Below are 19680 nucleotides of genomic sequence, written 5' to 3' on the forward strand. Positions count from 1 at the left end.
CTCCCTCCATCTTTGGAGGAATTGCCTCATGTCATGTCATTAATATCATGCCAGTGTCTTCCCCTCAAAACATAGTCTTACAGCTGTCATCTTCTCTTCATTCGTCAATCTGTTGATGGCGAAATATTGTTTCACCTTGTAGATCTATCTATGGCCATCCTTGCACTCAAAGATGGGCATTTTCAGCTTCCTCACCATCGAGTCACCCCCGTAGCCTCTGAATCCTCCATAACCTCCCATTCCTCGAAGAGGAGGTGCTCCCCAGTGGTCATGATCTTCCCTCTGACGATCATACACAATCCCTTCATCAAATTCCTCTCCTTTTAACTTCAGCACCTCGGCGGTAGAAATCTCCCATTCTCCCAACGAATTCAGCACCCTGCATTTCATAGCCCAAACTCATCCCCTCCTTAGAAAATGATTATAGAGGAGGCATTCCATCATCTCCCTCAAGGATCTCCACTTATGGATTCTCCCTCCCCCTCAACGGGTTCGAATTTCCTCCACTGGCATGGCCGCTGGTGGTCTCCCTTGCTTTTGATGTCGCCGGATTTTGTTTTTCATCAAGTATCTTTTTCATCATGTCCTCCAAGGTGGCGAACCTTCCATCCATCTTTTTATGGATAGAAGCAAATTGATTCTGAAAATCAGGTGTTTTTTCCTCAAAATATGTCTTTAGTTGACCAATTTCTCCCTCCAATACTTCAACTTTTCTTCCAACCATTGATATCCCTTAGATTGACGTGCTCTAATACCAATTTGTTAGAAAATACTTGAGTTCGCAAGTAACCCTAAGGGAAATAATTGAGTTCGCAAGCAAACCTAACCACAATTGGTGAAAACAGTTAGTAAAATTGATGTTTACAGCAGAAAAACAACAAAATATAGCAAGTTTTTTGGAAAAAATAGAGGAAAACTGATAGAAAATGAAGTATTCCGCTAGTAGTTGCAAGAAAACAACAAGCAATACAAATTTCTTCAATTCGAGAGGAAGAAATATCTCTACAAATCTCTGGCCAAGCCTAGAGCCCAAAAGAAAACCCTAGATCCCAAATCTGATTTCAAATTCAAGATAAACTTCAAACCCTAACAAGAAATACTAATTAAAGCAAAAGGAAAATTAATTAATCCCTAAATAGCCCCTCATTCAAATTTTCCCTCCCAAACCTTGTTTAATTTAGGTCATGGGGCCCACCATTGCTGCCGCCCCTCTCTCTTGTCTGCCTCCCCCTTAGGACCGGCAGGCATAGACATGAACCGGTCTAGGTCTAACAGATTGCTCCCTAAAAGACAATCAACATATTTAAGATTCACCACTGTTATACAATAATTCTAGCTCTTAATTTGCCATATTATATTAGAAACTTCAATTGCCCTTACCTCTGTTAGGTGTGCATAAAGGTCAGCATCATAATCACATTATGATAACAGGTACGAAGTTAGCATTCAATAGAAGGAGCCTCAAAGTCATCAATGGCGGCCCCAAATTATCATCGCTCAGCTAATAAACCTCCAATCAATTGGGATGCCGACGACGACGACAACAAAAACTAGTAAGTTCAACTATGTAATCAAGTAATAGTGATCAATATATTTTATTAAGCATATTTTGTTATTCAATACAAGTGACAATAACAATAGAAAACTATATTTAAATCATTGAATGAGGCCTTACAAATTAAAGCACAGAGGGAATCAGCCAGAAGAAAACTTGAATGAAAATTGGAGCTTCTCCTTCCTCTCCTTGTCCAGGTCATACTCATCAGACATTTGCAAACAGCTTATAGTTCTTCGCATCCAACAGTATCTGCCTCACGGCTGCAATAGATGCCAAAACCGCAAATACAGAGAAAACCACAGCTATCACAACATTAGCCCAGAAAACAGCCCCTCTCATCGACGGCCGGAAAGTGATGTTATAGAGCACTGCCGGCACTACAAAGTCAAGAGGTAAGAATCCGAAGGCTCCGATCACTGCATTAATGTCACCGAAAAAGGGAAGCATCGCTGCGATCGCTGTCGCCATCCCCACTGAAATCGACCGGAAAACTATTCTCGGAAACACATTACGAACCGAGTACTGACCCTTGTGCGGATCGGCAAAAATCCCTTCTAGCAATTCGTTCGTTGGCTGCAAGTATACCTACAACAACAAAACAAGTAGATATATAAGTTGGATCTAATAGCTCTAAATGAATTGATCTGATTTGATTTTTACTTACAACTGCAACGGCGGAGAGTTGGAGGATTGTGAAGATGTTAGCCATCAGGAGGAACCATTTAGGCACTAAAGGTCTTCCATTTCCGGAGATGAAGTTGGAGAGGATTGTACCCTTGGCTAGGTTTCCGAACACCCAGTAGCCGGAGACAGCAACGCTGAAGAAGGTCGCCACCGCCACCGCGTAGCAGAGACAAAGCCCCTTGAACATTTTGCCTTGCACCGGCGGAGCGACTGTTGCCTGTAGTTTGACATTTTCACAATGCATCGTAGCTCTCGTTGTCACGAGTTTAACAAAGTTAGCAGATCGGAAAGCGGATGATGATGAGATCATCCATAACACTTTTTTTATTGTTATCAGAAGGTGATGATTGAGTAAATATGATAATTATGTAATTTATCTTAATTAAATTTAATTAAGAATTCCTTTACAAAAAAACTTACTTGAATTTCTGGAATAATTCCATTTCCGTAACTCGTGGCAATAATAGCAATTGCATTGAATACACCAAATACTAGGTCTTGTTCATCACTAGGAAGAGAGTAATCCCTATGCGGGGCATCAGAAGACTGTCCTGCATATTATTTTTAATTCTTCCATAAATACAAAATTTTATTTGAAATATCCAATCATGTTAGCTTAATATTAATATTTTAAATATTATTAATTGTAGCATATATATACTTATAACTAGGGCGTCAAATGAACTGAACCGAATCGAGTATGTGAGTGTTCATGTTTGAGTTCTTTTATTATTAGCTTGTTCAAGTTTGGTTCGTGTTTAACTTTATTGTTTGTGTTCATATTTGATTCGTTTAAATTAATAATATTCAAGTTTGGTTTATGTTCAGTTCATGTTCGATTTATTTAATGCTTATCGAGCTTTAAACAAATAAGCCTTAATGATCTCTGTTCTTGAGCATATTTAACGAATTTTTTTAAATTATCAGACAAGCTTGTTCATGAACAAATCTAAAGAGTATTCTTAAGCCATCAAATGAACAATATCTGACGATGTAATATGATAAATTAGCAATTGTAAGGAAATTAAAACTACAACATATATTATAATATATAATTACTTTGGAATTTATCAATTAAAAATAATTATATCACGATGTTACAATAAATTAAAATATTTATATTATGTATATTTATCAATTATTCGAGTTTTTATCGAGCTTATTCACGAGTTCTGAATCAAACAGGAATCGAGCTTAATGTCGAGCTTGTTCACTAGATTCAAATAATGTTGTTCGTAAACATAAATGAACTGAACACATCAATGTTAAAGCTTGTTTATTTAAGGATCGAGTATTAAAAATGTTGTTCAAATTTGTTTGTTTAATTAGTTAAACAATCACAAACGGGCTTTAATCAAACCGAGCAACGAGTAACTCGTCGAACGTTTGGTTCGCTTGCAGCCCTATCTATTTTGAAAGAAATTAATAATGATGAGGATAAAATCTTGTATTTTTTTTTTAAATTAATAAATATTGAGGATATTTGACTAATTATAAATACTAGTGGACATATAAAGACAAATTTTTATATATATAATGACGCCGGAGCTGAGCCATTAATTATTTAACTTCATGATACTTTAATCCATTTGGTAGTTTATATGGTTACATAGGATTAGTGTTTACCTATGTTGTGTGTAGCCTAGTAGGTTGCTATGGTTTGTCTATAAATACACATCCATTAAGTGTAATGAGGCAGATTTTAGAGAATAAAGAAAATGAAGGCTTTTGTCTTTTTGCTTTTGATTCCTGTATCCTAAGATTTAATCTTAGATGGTGGATTCTTGCTCCAAGAAGGAGTTCTTGGAGTGGTGTCCGGCGACCGTCACCGGATCATCGACGTGGATTCGTCAAGCCCCATCCGGTCCGGTGTCATTTGGTATCAAAGCATCACGATCTTTTTCCTGAAGGTCCACTTCCTAGAATAGAGAGAGTTGTTTCAAACAATAGGCGTCCCCTCAGATCATGTTCGCATGACATTAGCCATTCCATCCAAGGTGGACTTCAAGACAACAGCTTCAAGAACACATCAGGTATCAATAAGAGTGGACAAGAGAGAGGCAAAGCTTCATCCTGCCTTTGCGCATGAACCTTGCCAGGGAACGTTGGGATTGATCTCTGTTATTGGGAGAGGTGCCATTTCGTGGGCAACGTCAGCACCTGCATGTGAAGGCAAGAACGCGGAAGTTGTCCGCGAGCTGAAGCAGGCCGAAGGCAGCAAGATCACCGCATACGGGGCCGATCGGGTCGGGTGATTCGACGAAGCACCTGGGCGACGACAAAGAAGGCTTCAGACGGGGCTTGGTCGACGTGGCTCCGGGAAGAATAACCGACAGATGGTTCTTGATCAGGCGCGGTTGAGCAGAAGCATGTTGCCCGCAAATTGGTGTTGTGTGGGTCAAAGCAACAAGACGAGAAAGAAGTACTCAACGATTTCCCTTCTTCAATGTTTTGACATTACCGCCCTCCCTGCTGAGATCTCGCATTCAGATCATCTCTGTATACTCCTCGATTGTGCAGTCGTTGATTACACCAGCCAAGCAAGCGAACTTGCTCTCTTGAATAGATTCTTGAAGATTAGAAACAAGATGCTCCACCTGGGACGATCGGCCTAGCATTCTTAGGTGGTGGTTCTTGCTCCAAGAAGGAGTTCTTGGAGTGGTGTCCGGCGATCGCCACTGGATCGTCGACATGGATTTATCGAGCCCCCTCCGGTCCGGTGTCATTTGGTATCAGAGCCGGCAAGATGCTGGCGTTCCCATGAGGGAAATAACATCCTCTTATTGCGTCCTATCTCTTCCTTGAAGCAGTTCTTTCTCTTTTGCAACAACATTTTGTGGAAATCAAAGCAGATGTTGTTAATTCGGTGAAGGAAAACAAGATATCAGCCTGTTGTTGAGCTGATTACAACCTTCCAAATTGGCATATTCGTCTCTTCCAAGCTGTTAGGCCGATCATCCCAGGTGGAGCATCTTCCGGCCCAGGCTTCTCCAATCATATCTTAGTCTGACCAATCTTGCGCCCCACAACCAGCCGTCTTCACGTTCAACTCCAACCCGTGAGTTGTCGTGCTAATCCTATAGTGCAGGAACAAGACTCCTGCTGCCAAACTGTTGTCTAACCTGCTGAGGGCTACAAGGCGCCTATCTTCAGCAAGTAGTTGTATGAATCTTGTACCCTTCTACATACAAAGGCATTACACAATATTGATGATTCTTGCTGGAGTTGTTTCCGTCTAGAAGAAGTTTTCTTGCCCGAAGATCAAGCGGTATCAAGAAGCCTCAAAGAAGACATTCTGTGCAAGCCAAGAATAGTCTAGCAAAATGTCATCTCGCTGGAATCTTCAACGACCACTTCAAGAAGCTGAAATTGAAGATCTTCTGAAAGAAATGGCACGACTCAAACTACGATTGTCAAGAATATAACGAAGCAAAAATTTGAGCCCCCTTTCCCCAGACTTTAATGGCGTCCATGGCAAGTATGCTGCCACGAAGAATTCAAGATCTATCGTTTCAACAAAATCCTTAAGAACCGAAGACGGTGATGATATCATTTCAGATAATAAGATCTCTTCCACGCCACCCTTGATCGAGTTCAGCTTCAAAGAATTTGAAAATCCGTTGTCGAAATTGTCGTATTTGCCTCTCTACGATGAGCTTGTGTACAACATGTAAGATGATGACATGTTCGATGGAGTTCTTGATCTTGATCAACCCATATATGATAATGACGAGAGCAAGGTGGATGCACCGTTGGAGTTAGTCATTCATATTAGTCCTGATAAAACAACAAATACACTCAACGTCATTGATAGCGAAATTAGTATGACCAAACTTGACCACGAAAACTACCTTGGTACCATTACACATTTCGAAACCAAATTATTGGAGGCAATCTCTGTGGATACCGATATGTGCATAGTTGATCCATTTTATGTCCAATTCAATTCAACTCGTGAAGAGTGTTGTTTGGATGAGCTACTAAAGATGCCAAATAAGTTTGTTAGCTATCTCGTTTGTTATCGACTCCAGCTTATATGTAAGTCTCTCCAAGACAGAGCGAATGACACCGGGTGGAATTATCCAAACCGGTTTAGCCAACCAAACCCGCCTCCTTATTGTGGCCAACCGGATCTCATTCTATGAGCTCGAAGTTCCCTTCTACTCCGGTAGAATGACACAGGAGCGTCCATATAAATAAATTGTATTTTCTTATTAGTAATTGGTGTAGCTCTATCTCTTGTGTAGCCTATTATGTGGCTACTTGAAGTCTATAAATATAGGCGAGTGTCTTGTATTAGGGGAGATTTTGGAGATTAATAAAATTAGAGTTTTACTCTTGTGAATTTCTGTATCCAAATATTATTCTTAGGTGGTGGTTCTTGCTCCAAGAAGGAGTTCTTGGAGTGGTGTCCGGCGACCGCCACCGGATCGTCGACGTGGATTCGTCGAGCCCCCTCCGGTCCAATGTCATATAACTAAAATATTAAAAATATTTAATATATTAAAACGTAGCTATGCATAAGTAACAACTCACCAATATAGACAGATCCTGCAGTAGCACAAGCACTATAGGATAAGCAAAGGAAGAGAGAAATTAGATTAATGTGCCTAAGAGAATGAAATGATGGGAGCTGCGCCAAAATTAGCATAAAGGCCCCAAATATTGCCACAAATTCGTAGAGCTTTATTGTTCCATCGGGTTTCTCGATCAAGTATATAGACTGCAAAAACAAAAGTTAAACAATATTAATCAATCATTTAATGTCTTTAATTTATGTATGTTAACATTCTCTAATAAAATGAACTAATAAATTCATATATATATATATATATAGTCCTAAGAGATGTAGCCACTCTTTTGCTTTTTATCATGTCAATTTGTATCGACCTAAATTAAAAAACTACATACATAAGACAGTATATTTATGAATCCAGCACCAATTTGTTGAAAATTCAATGGAAATAAAAATTATGAGTTGCTATTTTATTGCATTCTTTGAGATATGGGTGATGTTGCATAATAAAATATTCATGATAGAAGGATAATTTAATATTTTAGTTTTGTACAAAAAATTCATCACATATATATAGATAAAAGACTACTGTAAGAGATAGAACTTTTGTGAGAAAAATCATGAGACGGCCTAATTTAAATAATTTCATATATGTACATCGTTAGTTACAAATGATTTCATCTTCGATAATTGCAAAAGGTGTAAATACAATGTAGTGCACATGAGCTATGAAGAATGTATTCTAGGGATGGAAGTTGTAAGTGCATTAAGGCATTAAAATTATATTCAAGAGATTGTTTGTGATTTATTTGAGGAGAAGATATTGGAGTCCAAGAAGTCCAGCATAAATATAATTTTGATGCCAAGAGTTGGAACTAGTGTAGACAACATGCATCAACTTTATTCGTGATGACGTTCAATGAAGTTCTGAGTAATGATAAGCATAATATCAGCGGACATCAATCTTGATGTTGGTGGCATGCATCAACCTTATAAGTGTTGATGTGCATTAGTCTTATAAGCGATGACTTACATAACCTTTGTGCATCAACCATATAGGCGATGATATGAATCAATATTATTGACAACAACTTGCATTAAAATTTGTATCTATCAACATTGGTTACAATGATATGCATAAGTCTTATAAGTGATGACATGTGTTGACGTTGTTTGTGATGAAGTCCTTACAAAATAGTAGTCAAGTGACGATGGCCGGATGTTGTCAAGCGACTCTAGTCATAATATTTTAGTTGAGTAACATTAATTGAGTGAATGCAGTAAAAAATTTGCAGTTAGATGATAATGATCAGACAACAATAGTCTTTAGATATTTATAGATAATCCATACTTTCAACAACAATAAATTTCTATTATTTTTTAAGGAACTCATGCATCCTTAGACTTTAGTCTTTAGAGATTTATAGAGAATCTACACTTTCAAAGCTTTAGTGTTCAAGATTTTTTTGAAAACCTATATATTATAAAGTCTTAGCCTTTTGAAATTTTTTCGATAACATATACCTTCTAAGGTTTTAACTTTTTGAGATGTTTTAAAGAATATATACCTTATTAGATTTTATCCCTTTGAGATTTTTTAAGAACCCATATATTTTGAGACTTTAACTTTTTAGATTTTTTGAAGAATCCATACCTTCAAAGGTTTTAATTTTCTGAGATTTTTTTTAAGAACATGTACCTTGTGAAGTTTTAGCCTTTTATGATTTCTTAAACAAATCATACCCTTAAAGATTTTACTCTTCTAAGATTTTTTAGAGAACATATACATTAAGCTTTAGCTTTGTAAGTTTTTTGAAAAACTCATCTTCTAAGGCTTTAGCCTTATAAAATCTTTGGAGAATATGTACATTCAAAAGCTTTAACCTTCTGAAGTTTTTCAAAGAATATGTGCCATATGAGACTTTAGCCTTTTGAAATTTTACAAAATTTATGCCTTCTGAGGATTTAGATTTTTAAGATCTTTTTTATGAATTAAGACTCTATCAACCACTTACTCTTAAAAAGACTTTCTAGTGAGAATCACATTCGCTACTAGCTTCCATCAATGTTTTCTTATAGCATGCATTCTAGGATTTAAAGTAGAGACTCTATCTATCATTTGCCCATATGACGACTTTAAAAAAAATTAATTGTATTAATAAAAAGAGAACTTTTTTAAAAATAGTATAATTTTATTTATCTCCCAAAGATAGATACTACATTTTAATTCTTTTGTATGATATGTTGGATATGTAAGATAATTTGGAATATAATGCAAGACAATTATATCAATTAGAACAAAGACTCCTGAAAACAATAGTGAATAGTAAGATGATTCCTATATCTTAAAAGGAAAGCCTCCTGAATAAGGTATCAAAATTTATCTCTTGTGACATTAAAAGGAGTATCAAAATTTATCTCATGAAAACAATAGTGAATAATGTGTGTTAATTTAAATCTACCAAGGCTATCATTACAGGAAAACCTAGGTATACCAGCGAAAGTATAGCTGCTAGTAGAAGCAGCGATGTAACCAACAGTTATTCCGCCAGTAACTTAGCGGGGATTTTCCATCGAAAAACTTGCTGGCAAATCTTTTTAAAATTGGCGATAACTTCGGGCTGAAAATGCACCAGAAATTACTGACGGGACATCCTATGGAAAATCTATCAGCTTACTTAAACCCGACAAAATATTTTCATGGAAATGCCTCCGAAAACATTTTTGGCACAAAATCCACCCGAATTACCATTAGTAAAAGCCCTATTTTCCTTATGCAGTTGTCTTCCTTCTTCTCATTTCACTCCTGATCATTTTGCTTTGCTCCTGGTCGCGTGATTACCTCACACCGAATGTTGCCTCCATCGCTTTTTGTGTACATTGCTCTGTCGCCATTGTTTGTTGCCTCAGTTGCCGAACCTCCATAATTTGATCTATGTTACCCCAATTCTATTTGCTTTGGTCATGGTTTTTCTAGGTAGACATTCGGAAGAGATTGTACCATCATGTATGCATTTTGTTAATGGCATTCTTCTTGTTGATAAGACTAAAGAGGGAGTTGATGGTGAAATAAATGTAGAATCTATTAGTAGAATTTAAGTTGGATGGTTAAAGTGGAGGACTGCATTGTTCTTATTGTGTTATAAAAATTTCTTCTCAAACTTTATGGAAAATTCTATAAGATGTGGTGAGACATGCAATGCTTTATGGTGTAAAATGTTGGTCATTAAAAGAGAAGCATAACATTTAGTTGTGTTTGAAGAGATGAGAATGTGCATGAGTGGCTTTACTCTTAGAGACAAGATACGAAATGAGCATATACATGAAAAGGTTGAAGAAGCATATACCCGATGACCTAGTTAGGAGATTAGAGGTATTATATTTGGCTTATGTTAAGAAAGGTAGAGGTAGACCTAAAAATACTTGAAAATATCTCTACATTTTTATACAAGTGCCCCTTTAAAGATCTATGCACACCTTTCTTGGTGTGATAGGACTGAAGACTATGACCACGATGTTAGCCAACACCGACCATGCACATTTTTCATGACGTGGAATGCAAGTTAATACTCCTTAAATTTCCCCTAAATAAAAGAGGCACCGAGAGACTGCCAAATGTTTTATTGACCGGGCACTTGTGTGAAATAACACCATCTGCTTTATAAATCAATTTGAATTAAATTTATTTTTCTTTAATAGTTGTTACTCTAATATCTAATATCTTCATATTATATATATGATAAATTCTTCATATTATGGATATTATAAATTAAAGAAGTTGGATATATAACCGATTGACACAAGGATGAAAGACATTAACAGATGAATTTATTAATGAGGTGAATTTTTTATTCAGACTTTTCATCTTAGATGAAAATTTTTTATGCTCTTGTTCTAAACATAAAAATGAAGTGTACCTCACACCAGATGACATAATTGTTGATATATATATCACAGAGGGTTCATGCCCAAATATTGGTATTAGACTTCACATGGTGAGTATGAGCCACATTTCAATTCTCGATGCAGCCCATCTTTAAGTTCTAATATAGCTGATGAAGAAAATATCTTACCTCTTAAAGACTTGGCAACTGGCGGCATAATTTGAACAATATACAGATGAATCGCCAAATAAGGAGGCACATATTTTTTTTATGATATGTTATATGATGCACAACAACTAATATGGAAGGGGTGCATTACTCACTTAGAGTTATTTATTATTATGAAGATGTTAAACATCAAGATAGAATATAATATCTCTTGTGAATATTTTAATCAATTCGTTATACTGCTTAAGGAAACCAACCCGACATATAACATAATTCTTATGAGTATATATGATTCAAGAGAGCTAGGTCGGAGCAGGTGAGGGATCTTATGGGGGATAAACATATTATTTTAATTATCACACTTGGTCACAAGTAGTAGGTGAAATGCAGAAAGACTAGGTTTATGGTTTAGGCTCGCAAGCGTACGCATACGGGGGGAAAACATCTAGTGGCTCTAGCTTCTCAATAAGAAGCTAAGAGTTGTTGTATGAACAACAGGTAGTAACCCTTATAGCCAAGCTAGATCAAGTTAGAAAATCACAAGATGACATGTAGATGCAAATGCAGCAAAATCAGTTGTTGGATGAGTTACAAAAACTGAGGGAGCATTTCAGTGGAAAGCATGCAATATTAACAGAGGAGACAGATCGATTCTGATTAATTTAATTACTGGATATTTCATTTATATGTTAGGACATTTTATTTATGAACATTTCAGTTGTTGGATTATTACTGGACTTTATGTTTAAATTTAAAACTATTTTATGAATGTTCAATAAAATGTTATGAATAAATCTGTTATTACATGTATGCAGCATATCTTTATATTCAATGTTTGAATATGAATATGTTATGTGTATATTTTTTATTTAGGTTTGTTGTGTTGTAGAAAACATGTCAAGGAGTGCTTTTTTTTTTTAATTTTTGGTACATATTTATGACAAATTTTCTGCTGAAAAATGGATATATGATGAAAATGTATCGTCTTTTCATCAGAAAAAATCATCGAAATAAGTGCTTCACAAACGACGAATATTATTGAACAATTCCACCAGAATTTCATCGATAATTCCATCGAAAATGTTTCTTGCGAAAAAATTCCGCCGGAATAAAGTTTCTAACATTCATTTTACCGTCGACTAAATTTCCGCTGGAAATGAATATTTTTTTGACTGAATTACTCATTTTTCGGCGAATCTGGGCCGTCGGTAATGTGTGTTTTTCTTGTAGTGTATTAAAAAAATTAAAAGTATGTAAAATAATATAAGAAAGATTGGTTGAACTGGTAGTATCCAAGAGATTCTAATAAGGTTGTTGTGGAGGAGAAATTTTAGCATGATGATGGCGGGGCATTGTATGGGTGTCATCAAATTGGTTGGCTCTAGCCTACTATTAATGTTGTGGTAGGAGAACTCAATCATGGTATGGTATTGCTCTTAAATGTATAGCCTCCTCTAAGAGTTGAAGAATTTAAGCTTGATTCTTTTCTATCTCTTGAACATAAGATATTCTAAACTTAGGCCTGAAACTCTCATAGGTTGAATTTTGTTATTCTTAATTGAGGATTTGGTTTCCATCCATTGAATAAGTATTTACATTATGTTAAGAATATTTCTTGCAAGGGACGCCAAATTGTTGTTTGCTAGAATATTCATAATCCTAGAGAGGGAGGGAGATTTTAATGTCTAAGCTTTATATAAAGATACAAAATGCACAAAGATAAAAAAGAAAATTGCAAGAGATATAATTTTTATGTGGAAAATTGAGAATGATAAAAAATTATGGGGCATAGCCTAATTAAAATGATTTCACCAGTATAATTCTTCAATTACAAATGATGATATTCCTTAAAATTATGAAAGATGTTGATACAATATAGTAAACATAAATTAGAAATGATGGACTTTATGGTGAAAGTTGAAGGATATCATTTGTGGTTTGCTCAATCGTTCTTCTTTGAAGAGAGGAGACTAGAAATTATTAAATCCATTATAAATTTGGGTTTTAATGTTAGGAGTCAAAGCTAGTGTCAACGTAGAGCATCGATTTTATTGGTGATTTCATGCTTCAACATTGTGTGCAATGGCAAGGGACAAAGTCGGTGGTTGTTTGCCTTAGTGTTGATGACATGCATCAACTTTATAGGTGATAGTATGCATTGACAACATATATAGGCCTTATAGGTAATCATGTAGCATGCATAATTCTTAAGTGATCGTGAGTGTCAAACTTTATTAGCAGTGATGAGCTATAAATTGGTGAGCATCGACATTAGTGTCAGTAGCATGCATACACATTATTGCGGTATAGCTGATGATGTGTGTCGATATCGTTTGCGATGAAGCCGGAAGGAGATATTAGTCAATAAAGATGTGTGTTGATGTTGTTAGCCATGAAGTCGGTGAGAGATAGTTGGATCGGACGATGATAGTTAGATGATGATAAACAGACAACGAGGGTCGAGCAATGATAGTCAGTCGATATTGATCACTATCGATGTTTGTCAACGTTAGTTTTCAGGTAAAGTTATTGAGTTCTTCAAACTTCTAAGCTCCCTCTAGATTTGAGTTCTCCATTATGTAGATAATAGATGTCTATTTTTAGTCTTCTTGAGCGAAACTTTGATAATTTCAACCTAAATCACTAAACACTACATAAGACGACCTATGCTAATTTTTTTTAGCATAGTCCATTCTTTTAGCATTTAAGAGCCTTAATGACTTCATAATTGAATGAGTTTGGGTCGATGGCTTCTTTGTGTCGAGCCTTGGATTTTCACTATAATCACACAAGAATTAGAAAACATTCAATTAATATCATGAAATTTTTAATCACAGTTCAATTGCTTAATATGGGCTCCTTGGATTTGAATTGGATTACTTTTGACACCATTAGACTCATCTTATTGAGATATTCAATTCAAATATAAGTTTGCCAAAATTGAAGGTTAAATGATCCTGATTTTAATTTTGGAAGCTTTTAATTCAAATACTGCATCGAGATTCATGTATGATCAAATGATTTTTCTAGTAATTTATGTGGTGATATTATTGTAAATAGAGGTCATTTGTGTTAATTTTGTAACCCCATATGATTTAGTGTTATACACATAATTGTTAATACAAATTATAAACTGTTAGGATTTTTTTTTATGATGTTTCTTTTCATTAATATGAAGGCAAACAATAAGAAATAAAAAAGATGAATCAGATGCTGCAATTTTGAGCACATTTATTTACTCTTCTATCTTGAAACATACAAATTTGAACTAATTTTCTTCTTTTAACATTTCTTAAGATAAAAGAAAACAAAATGGTAGAATCACTGATAAATTAAGACCATATTTACTTGGCTTTATCATTCCTTTTATTTATTAATAATTCTGTAATTATAATGCATGAAAATCAATGAAGGATACATCATTGATTTAGCATTGTATATATTTTTATTGTATTTATAGAAGGACAATGAAGGGGATCATTGTGAAACCCCCTATCAAATATTTGAAGATAAATTTGGATTATGATGAATTTCATAATCATTAGATTTAGATTTCATTTGGGACAAATTTCTTACTGCTTCTTAAAGCAATTTTCTAATTAAAAAATTTTAGTTTTTATACTAAAAAATTATTTTAAGAAGCAATAATAAATCCGTTTCAAATGAAAACCAACTCAAATAATAATTTAAATTTTTGCTTTTTAAATTTCTTGTACTAAAAAAAGTACTTTAAAAATAATAAAAAAGAAATTCCAAACAAATCCTTAGTTTTATCTCAAAATAAACTCAAGAGCTATAAAACTCATTGCGATTAAATTGAACCATAAATACCTTCATGCTTTGTCCACCAAGCAGAACATTGCCGACAACGGCACCGAAGCAAACTAAGAACTGAATTGGTCCAATGTAATAGCGCCCCCAAGTAGAACCTACGATCAACACATAAATAATCATAATCTAACTCTATCTTCACCTTCAAAATTATCACACAGTTTGACTATTAACTATATCATTTTATTTTTGGGCTAAAAAAATAAATCTATGTTATTTTCTTACATTTATAAAGGTATTTTAGTTTTTATATTTTTTTCTCATGTAAATATTGGATTAATTAGGTTATGTATAATCTTAGTTTTGATTTATATTATAATTCTCACCAGAATATTATTGATGGTGTTATATATTAATATATTATGTTTCTTGTTATTGATTAGTCATCGTATTTTGGTGTTCATAAGCTCTAAAAAAAATAAGATTAAAAAGCTCTAAATTTCATAAAAGTATGAAAGTAACACAAATGATTGGAACATTTCGATTCATCACTTAAGCTCTATTTATATGCTTAAATTGAGATTCAATATTGCTTAAAAAATTTTAGGGATTTTTACATGTTTAACACTTAAAACTATCATATTTACCTATTAAACACCTAAAGTTATCTATTTACTAATATACCACCTCAAAACGTTTAACCTCATCAAAAAAACCACTCCTTCGCTCCCGTCACAGCAGACTCCGCCGGACCTCGTTCGCCTCTTCACCGTGCCTACCAAACTGTCAACTGAAACACAGGAGGTCTACTGCTAATGATAGGACATGGAATAAGATAATCGAGCTCTTCCTCATTAGAGAAGATAGAAGATAGATCAACACTACCAGGAGACAAATCTTTAAAGGGCCAGATGGGGCTACATGATTTTTCTTAGAATTAAAATGCTTGATCATCATATCACCTTATGAACCACAACAGGACCAAAGTCAAATACAGAAATCAGCGGCTCTGTATTGCACTATCTCTGACGACTTGGAGAACAAGTCATCTATCCGGCGCGTACCAGGAGGAAGCGGCTTCTCCGAATTGTTCTTTTTACTAGTCGGAATAGGCGGTGGCTTTGATGTCTCGGGAAGGGAGTCAAGGAGGAAGTCAGCAGTTGGCGAGTGGCCGGTGATGGCAGTTCGCAGATCCTCAAGCTTGACAGTCTTCCGCCGCTTGCGGGCAGCAGCATTCCCAGCTTTTTCCGCCATGAATTCTATAAAGAGCTCGGTGAAGAGGCGAACGAGGTCGGAGATGGCCGAGAGGGCCGAGCTGTGACGGGAGCGAACGGAGTGGTTTTTTTGATTAGGTTAAAGGGTTTGAGGTGGTATATTAGTAAATAGGTAACTTTAAGTGTTTAATAGGTAAATATGATAGTTTTAAATGTTATACATGTAAAAACCCCTTAAACATTATATCAATTACTTCTTACATAATAGAAAATTCTATATCAACTTTGTAATGCGCCACAGCTGTCAAATAATGCGGTAGAAGGTGGGCCACATAAATGTGGGGCTCTGAATAATTTTTTTTTTTTAATTTGAAAAAATTGTTAGATGCATAATATCTAAAATATAACTATTCATCAAACTAACTGATATGCTAATTTTTTTTTTACTATTAAATTCATATATTTGAATGTTTATACTTCAATTGAATTTTTTTTTTTTTAAATTGTTTTTTATACAAAATTTCTAACTTTTTTATTTAATTTTTTAAAAAAGTAGAAAAAAAGCTATTCCAAATTAAGACTTAGAATTTTGGTAGGACTTTCTTACTTATTTTTTAAAATAATTTTTAAGTAAAAAATTAAAAAATTTTGTATTAAACAAACTTCTTTAATAAGCAATAAAAAATCCCAACGAATTCTTAATGATAAAACTGTCGCGACTTCTACAAAATAAAAATAAAAAATACATGGACTTCGATATGAACTTTAATATTTTGATGACACTATGAAAAATGAAAGTAAGAGGTTATAAATTTTGTAAATTATTAAAATTTAGGTCTTATGGGAAAAAATAGAAATAAAAAAATATTAAAATAAATTGTATAGAATGAGCTTAAAAATTGTTGGAATTTTTTTTTTTAAATTAATGTAATATTGTTTTTTAATATGCCCACCAATCTAAAAAAAATGTCAAAAAATTTTCAGCTCATTCCAATAAGATATGTTGATATAATTTTTATTCAATTTTATATATGCAATTACCAAAAAATATATGAATGGTAATATAACACAAATATATTCGGTATTATAATTCCATATTTATGAAAAAATACTCGTTAATTTATTTTTATTCTAAAACAAAATCTAATCCATGAGAATAAAAAGGGTACATACGAACCTAGAATCTGGTGAGCCATATCTCTGAACCGGAGCTGCCGGCGGCCAAGCTGAGCTTGGTTCTCTAATACCAAAGAGATAAGATTATAAGAGTAGAAAGTAACAGCAGCCGCCGTGAAAAGGAAAATAACTCCGGCGACCCACCCCAACGCCGACAGAGCCAGCGGCAAGCTTAGTAACGCCGGTGCCACAATTGACGTCGTCAGATGGTATCCACAGTGAAGCCATGATCCTGCAGAGAGAAAGATGAATAAAGGAAAGTTTTTTCGTCAAGTGACATTTTTTTTTTAAATTTATCACCTTTGGATTGCAGTACAAAGAGCGCTCCGGCGTCGAGCTGTGGAGCTTGAGAAGGGATTTGGCCATTTTTGTTCTGTTCTTCTTCTTCCTTTTTCTCTCCCATTCTCTCTGCTCAATTTGGGGATACTTTCGCACTGGTTATGGGAAAAAGCTTTTGAAAAAGGAGAGAGAGAGAGTTTGGGCAAATATGAATGCGGATTAAGGCGTTATTTGTAAGGAATGTATTGATTTTGGGGAGTGAAGTTGTCAACGAGGGCTACTTTGACTTTGCTACTTTGAAATAAGATTTATAAATTTTTATATTAATTAATTAAAAAGTGTTTTATTCTTCAAAAGTTTTTAGAAGAAGACTAATCATTAATTAATTTAGTAAACGGAGTTCCCATAACTTAAAATTTGTAAAAGGAGCAAAATTGGGAAATAAATTTTCGTAAATTTTTTTCTTTATTTTAATAATTTAACATTTTATATTATTATATTTGATTTTATCTAGATGAAAAGATTCTACTAAATTTAAGTGAATTACAAAAATTGACCCGTCTCTTCAGTTAGGAGCAGTCAAATCATAATAGCTTGGAGAGTTAGGTGAAGGTCCGGTGGCTGTCGGGCGGATGATCAATAGTGTTCGGACAAAAGTTTAGCTGACGAGAAATGATTTGATAAAGGTTGGGTGAAAGTCCGACGATGCTCGGCTGCTAGGTGGAAGTTTGGAGGCGGTCGGCGGTGATCCGACATAGGTCTGGCTGAAGTCCAAAGGTGAACGACGGCCGGGTGGAAATTCAGCGACAGTCGGCGACCGGGCGGTGGACCGACGATGGCCGGGCTGAAGTCCGGCTGAGGTTGGCGGCTGGGTAGTGGTCCAACGGTGGTCAGGCTAAAGTTCGGTGGTGGTCGGTGGCCGGGCGGCGGTGCGACGGTGGTTAGGCCGGAGTATGACGGCGGTCGGCAACCGAGCGGTGGAGTGCTCCATCGGATGGCCCGTATTGATTTCCCAATCATAAAGCGTTTATCGGACATTTGAGTTTCTTAATGATATCAAAATTTGATGATCTTGGGCTCGTTGGATTTGTTTGTCGAGCCGCTCAATTCGACTATAAGCATGTCAAGTTTGATAAACGTTTGGTAATCCAAAATGTAGTTCGAACTTTCCAAAAGTGCTTTGAGTCTTTGATTTGGACCCATTTGAGCTTGGATTGTGTCGAATTTGGTGTCCTTGGGTTTGTATTTTTGAGACAAACAATTTCACTATAAGTTTGCTAAAATCAAAGTATGAATGATTCCAAATTTAATTTCAGAAGTTTCCAATTTGATTTTGCCTCGAGGTTCGTGTTGGATCTAGACTATATTTTTGTTGACGTATCAATATATATCATGATTAATTTTTAATCTCCAAAATTTAAAGAATACACACACACACACACAATTGTTTCAAGTTGTAAAATTAATAATGTTTAATATAATTTTTAATTAAGTTATGTTTACCTTTTCTCAAGTTGTAAAATAAAATTACATATATACCAATTTACACCTCATAATATTTATACTTGTTGCGTCCAGGAGTATTCGCGGCGGTAGAGAAATATAAAGTTTATCGTCTTAGCGTTGTACGAAAATCCGGCATGCAATCAGAGAAGAGAGGGGGTCTAGCATTTATGAGACACCAAGATTTTTACGTGGAAAACCCCTGAAAAAAGGGTGGAAAAACAATGGGGCCTAGCCCAGTTTGAACGAATCCACTATTATTTGCAGTCGATTACAAATGAAGCCCTTCCTTGGGAGAAGGCCTTAGCTTGATGTACATCTTATAGAGTACATTACATGATGTAAATACAAAGAGCTACTATTGACATATTTGCTTTGTTGGAAGGACTGTAGTCGGCGGGCGACGGAAGTCAGGAGGACCGTAGTCAGCTGGCAACGGAGGTTGGAAGGACTGTAGTCAGCGGGCGACGTAAGCCAGGAGGACCGTAGTCGGCGGGCGACGGAGGTCATAAAGACTGTAGTCGGCGGGCAACATAAGTCAAGAGGACCGTAGTCGGCGGGCGATGGAGGTCAGAAAGACTGTAGTCGGCGGGCCACAAAGATCTGAAGGACAACGTCAAGTAGAAGTCCAACAATGGAAAGAAATCCATCTTCGCGTAGACGTCCAGCGAAGTCCGACAACTGGTAGAAGTCCGGTGTCGGGTAGAAAACTTGGCGAAGAGTGAAGGTTCGACGTCGGGTAGAAGTCCGACGTCTATTGGTGGCAAAGGAGAACTCCGGCTTCACTTGGGCGGAGTTTCAGCGTCAGAAGGGAACTCTGTTGAAAATTGGGAAGAATTTCAGCATCACGTGGAAGTTGTGCAGAATTCCTGCGTTTCCTGAAAATCCGGCAAAGTTCCGGCGTCTTCAGGCGGCAAGAAGAGCTCC

The 19680-nt window shown here is 35.6% G+C and overlaps 1 protein-coding gene across 3 annotated transcripts; it reads right to left on the minus strand.

The window, feature by feature from the left end:
- Positions 1-1568: 1568 nt before the first annotated feature.
- LOC110100613 (GABA transporter 1) lies at positions 1569-17485 on the minus strand. Of its 3 annotated transcripts, none has more exons than XM_028697628.1 (7): positions 17272-17485; positions 17116-17203; positions 16973-17035; positions 14642-14739; positions 2663-2793; positions 2223-2459; positions 1569-2143 (listed from the first exon to the last, which is right to left on the minus strand). In XM_028697628.1, the coding sequence occupies exons 1-7, from the start codon at positions 17372-17374 to the stop codon at positions 1763-1765; spliced, it is 1101 nt and encodes a 366-aa protein (XP_028553461.1). In that variant the 5' UTR covers positions 17375-17485; the 3' UTR covers positions 1569-1762. The 3 variants fall into 3 exon arrangements, with proteins under 3 accessions (XP_028553461.1, XP_020683860.1, XP_028553462.1); XM_020828201.2 differs by adding an exon at positions 6779-6965 and having other exon boundaries at positions 16973-17203; positions 17272-17481; XM_028697629.1 differs by lacking the exon at positions 17272-17485 and adding an exon at positions 6779-6965 and having other exon boundaries at positions 17116-17205.
- Between the last annotated feature and the right edge of the window lie 2195 nt (positions 17486-19680).

This window comes from Dendrobium catenatum, unplaced genomic scaffold (genome assembly GCF_001605985.2).
Source record: "Dendrobium catenatum unplaced genomic scaffold, ASM160598v2 fragScaff_scaffold_981, whole genome shotgun sequence".
Lineage (NCBI taxonomy): Eukaryota > Viridiplantae > Streptophyta > Magnoliopsida > Asparagales > Orchidaceae > Dendrobium > Dendrobium catenatum.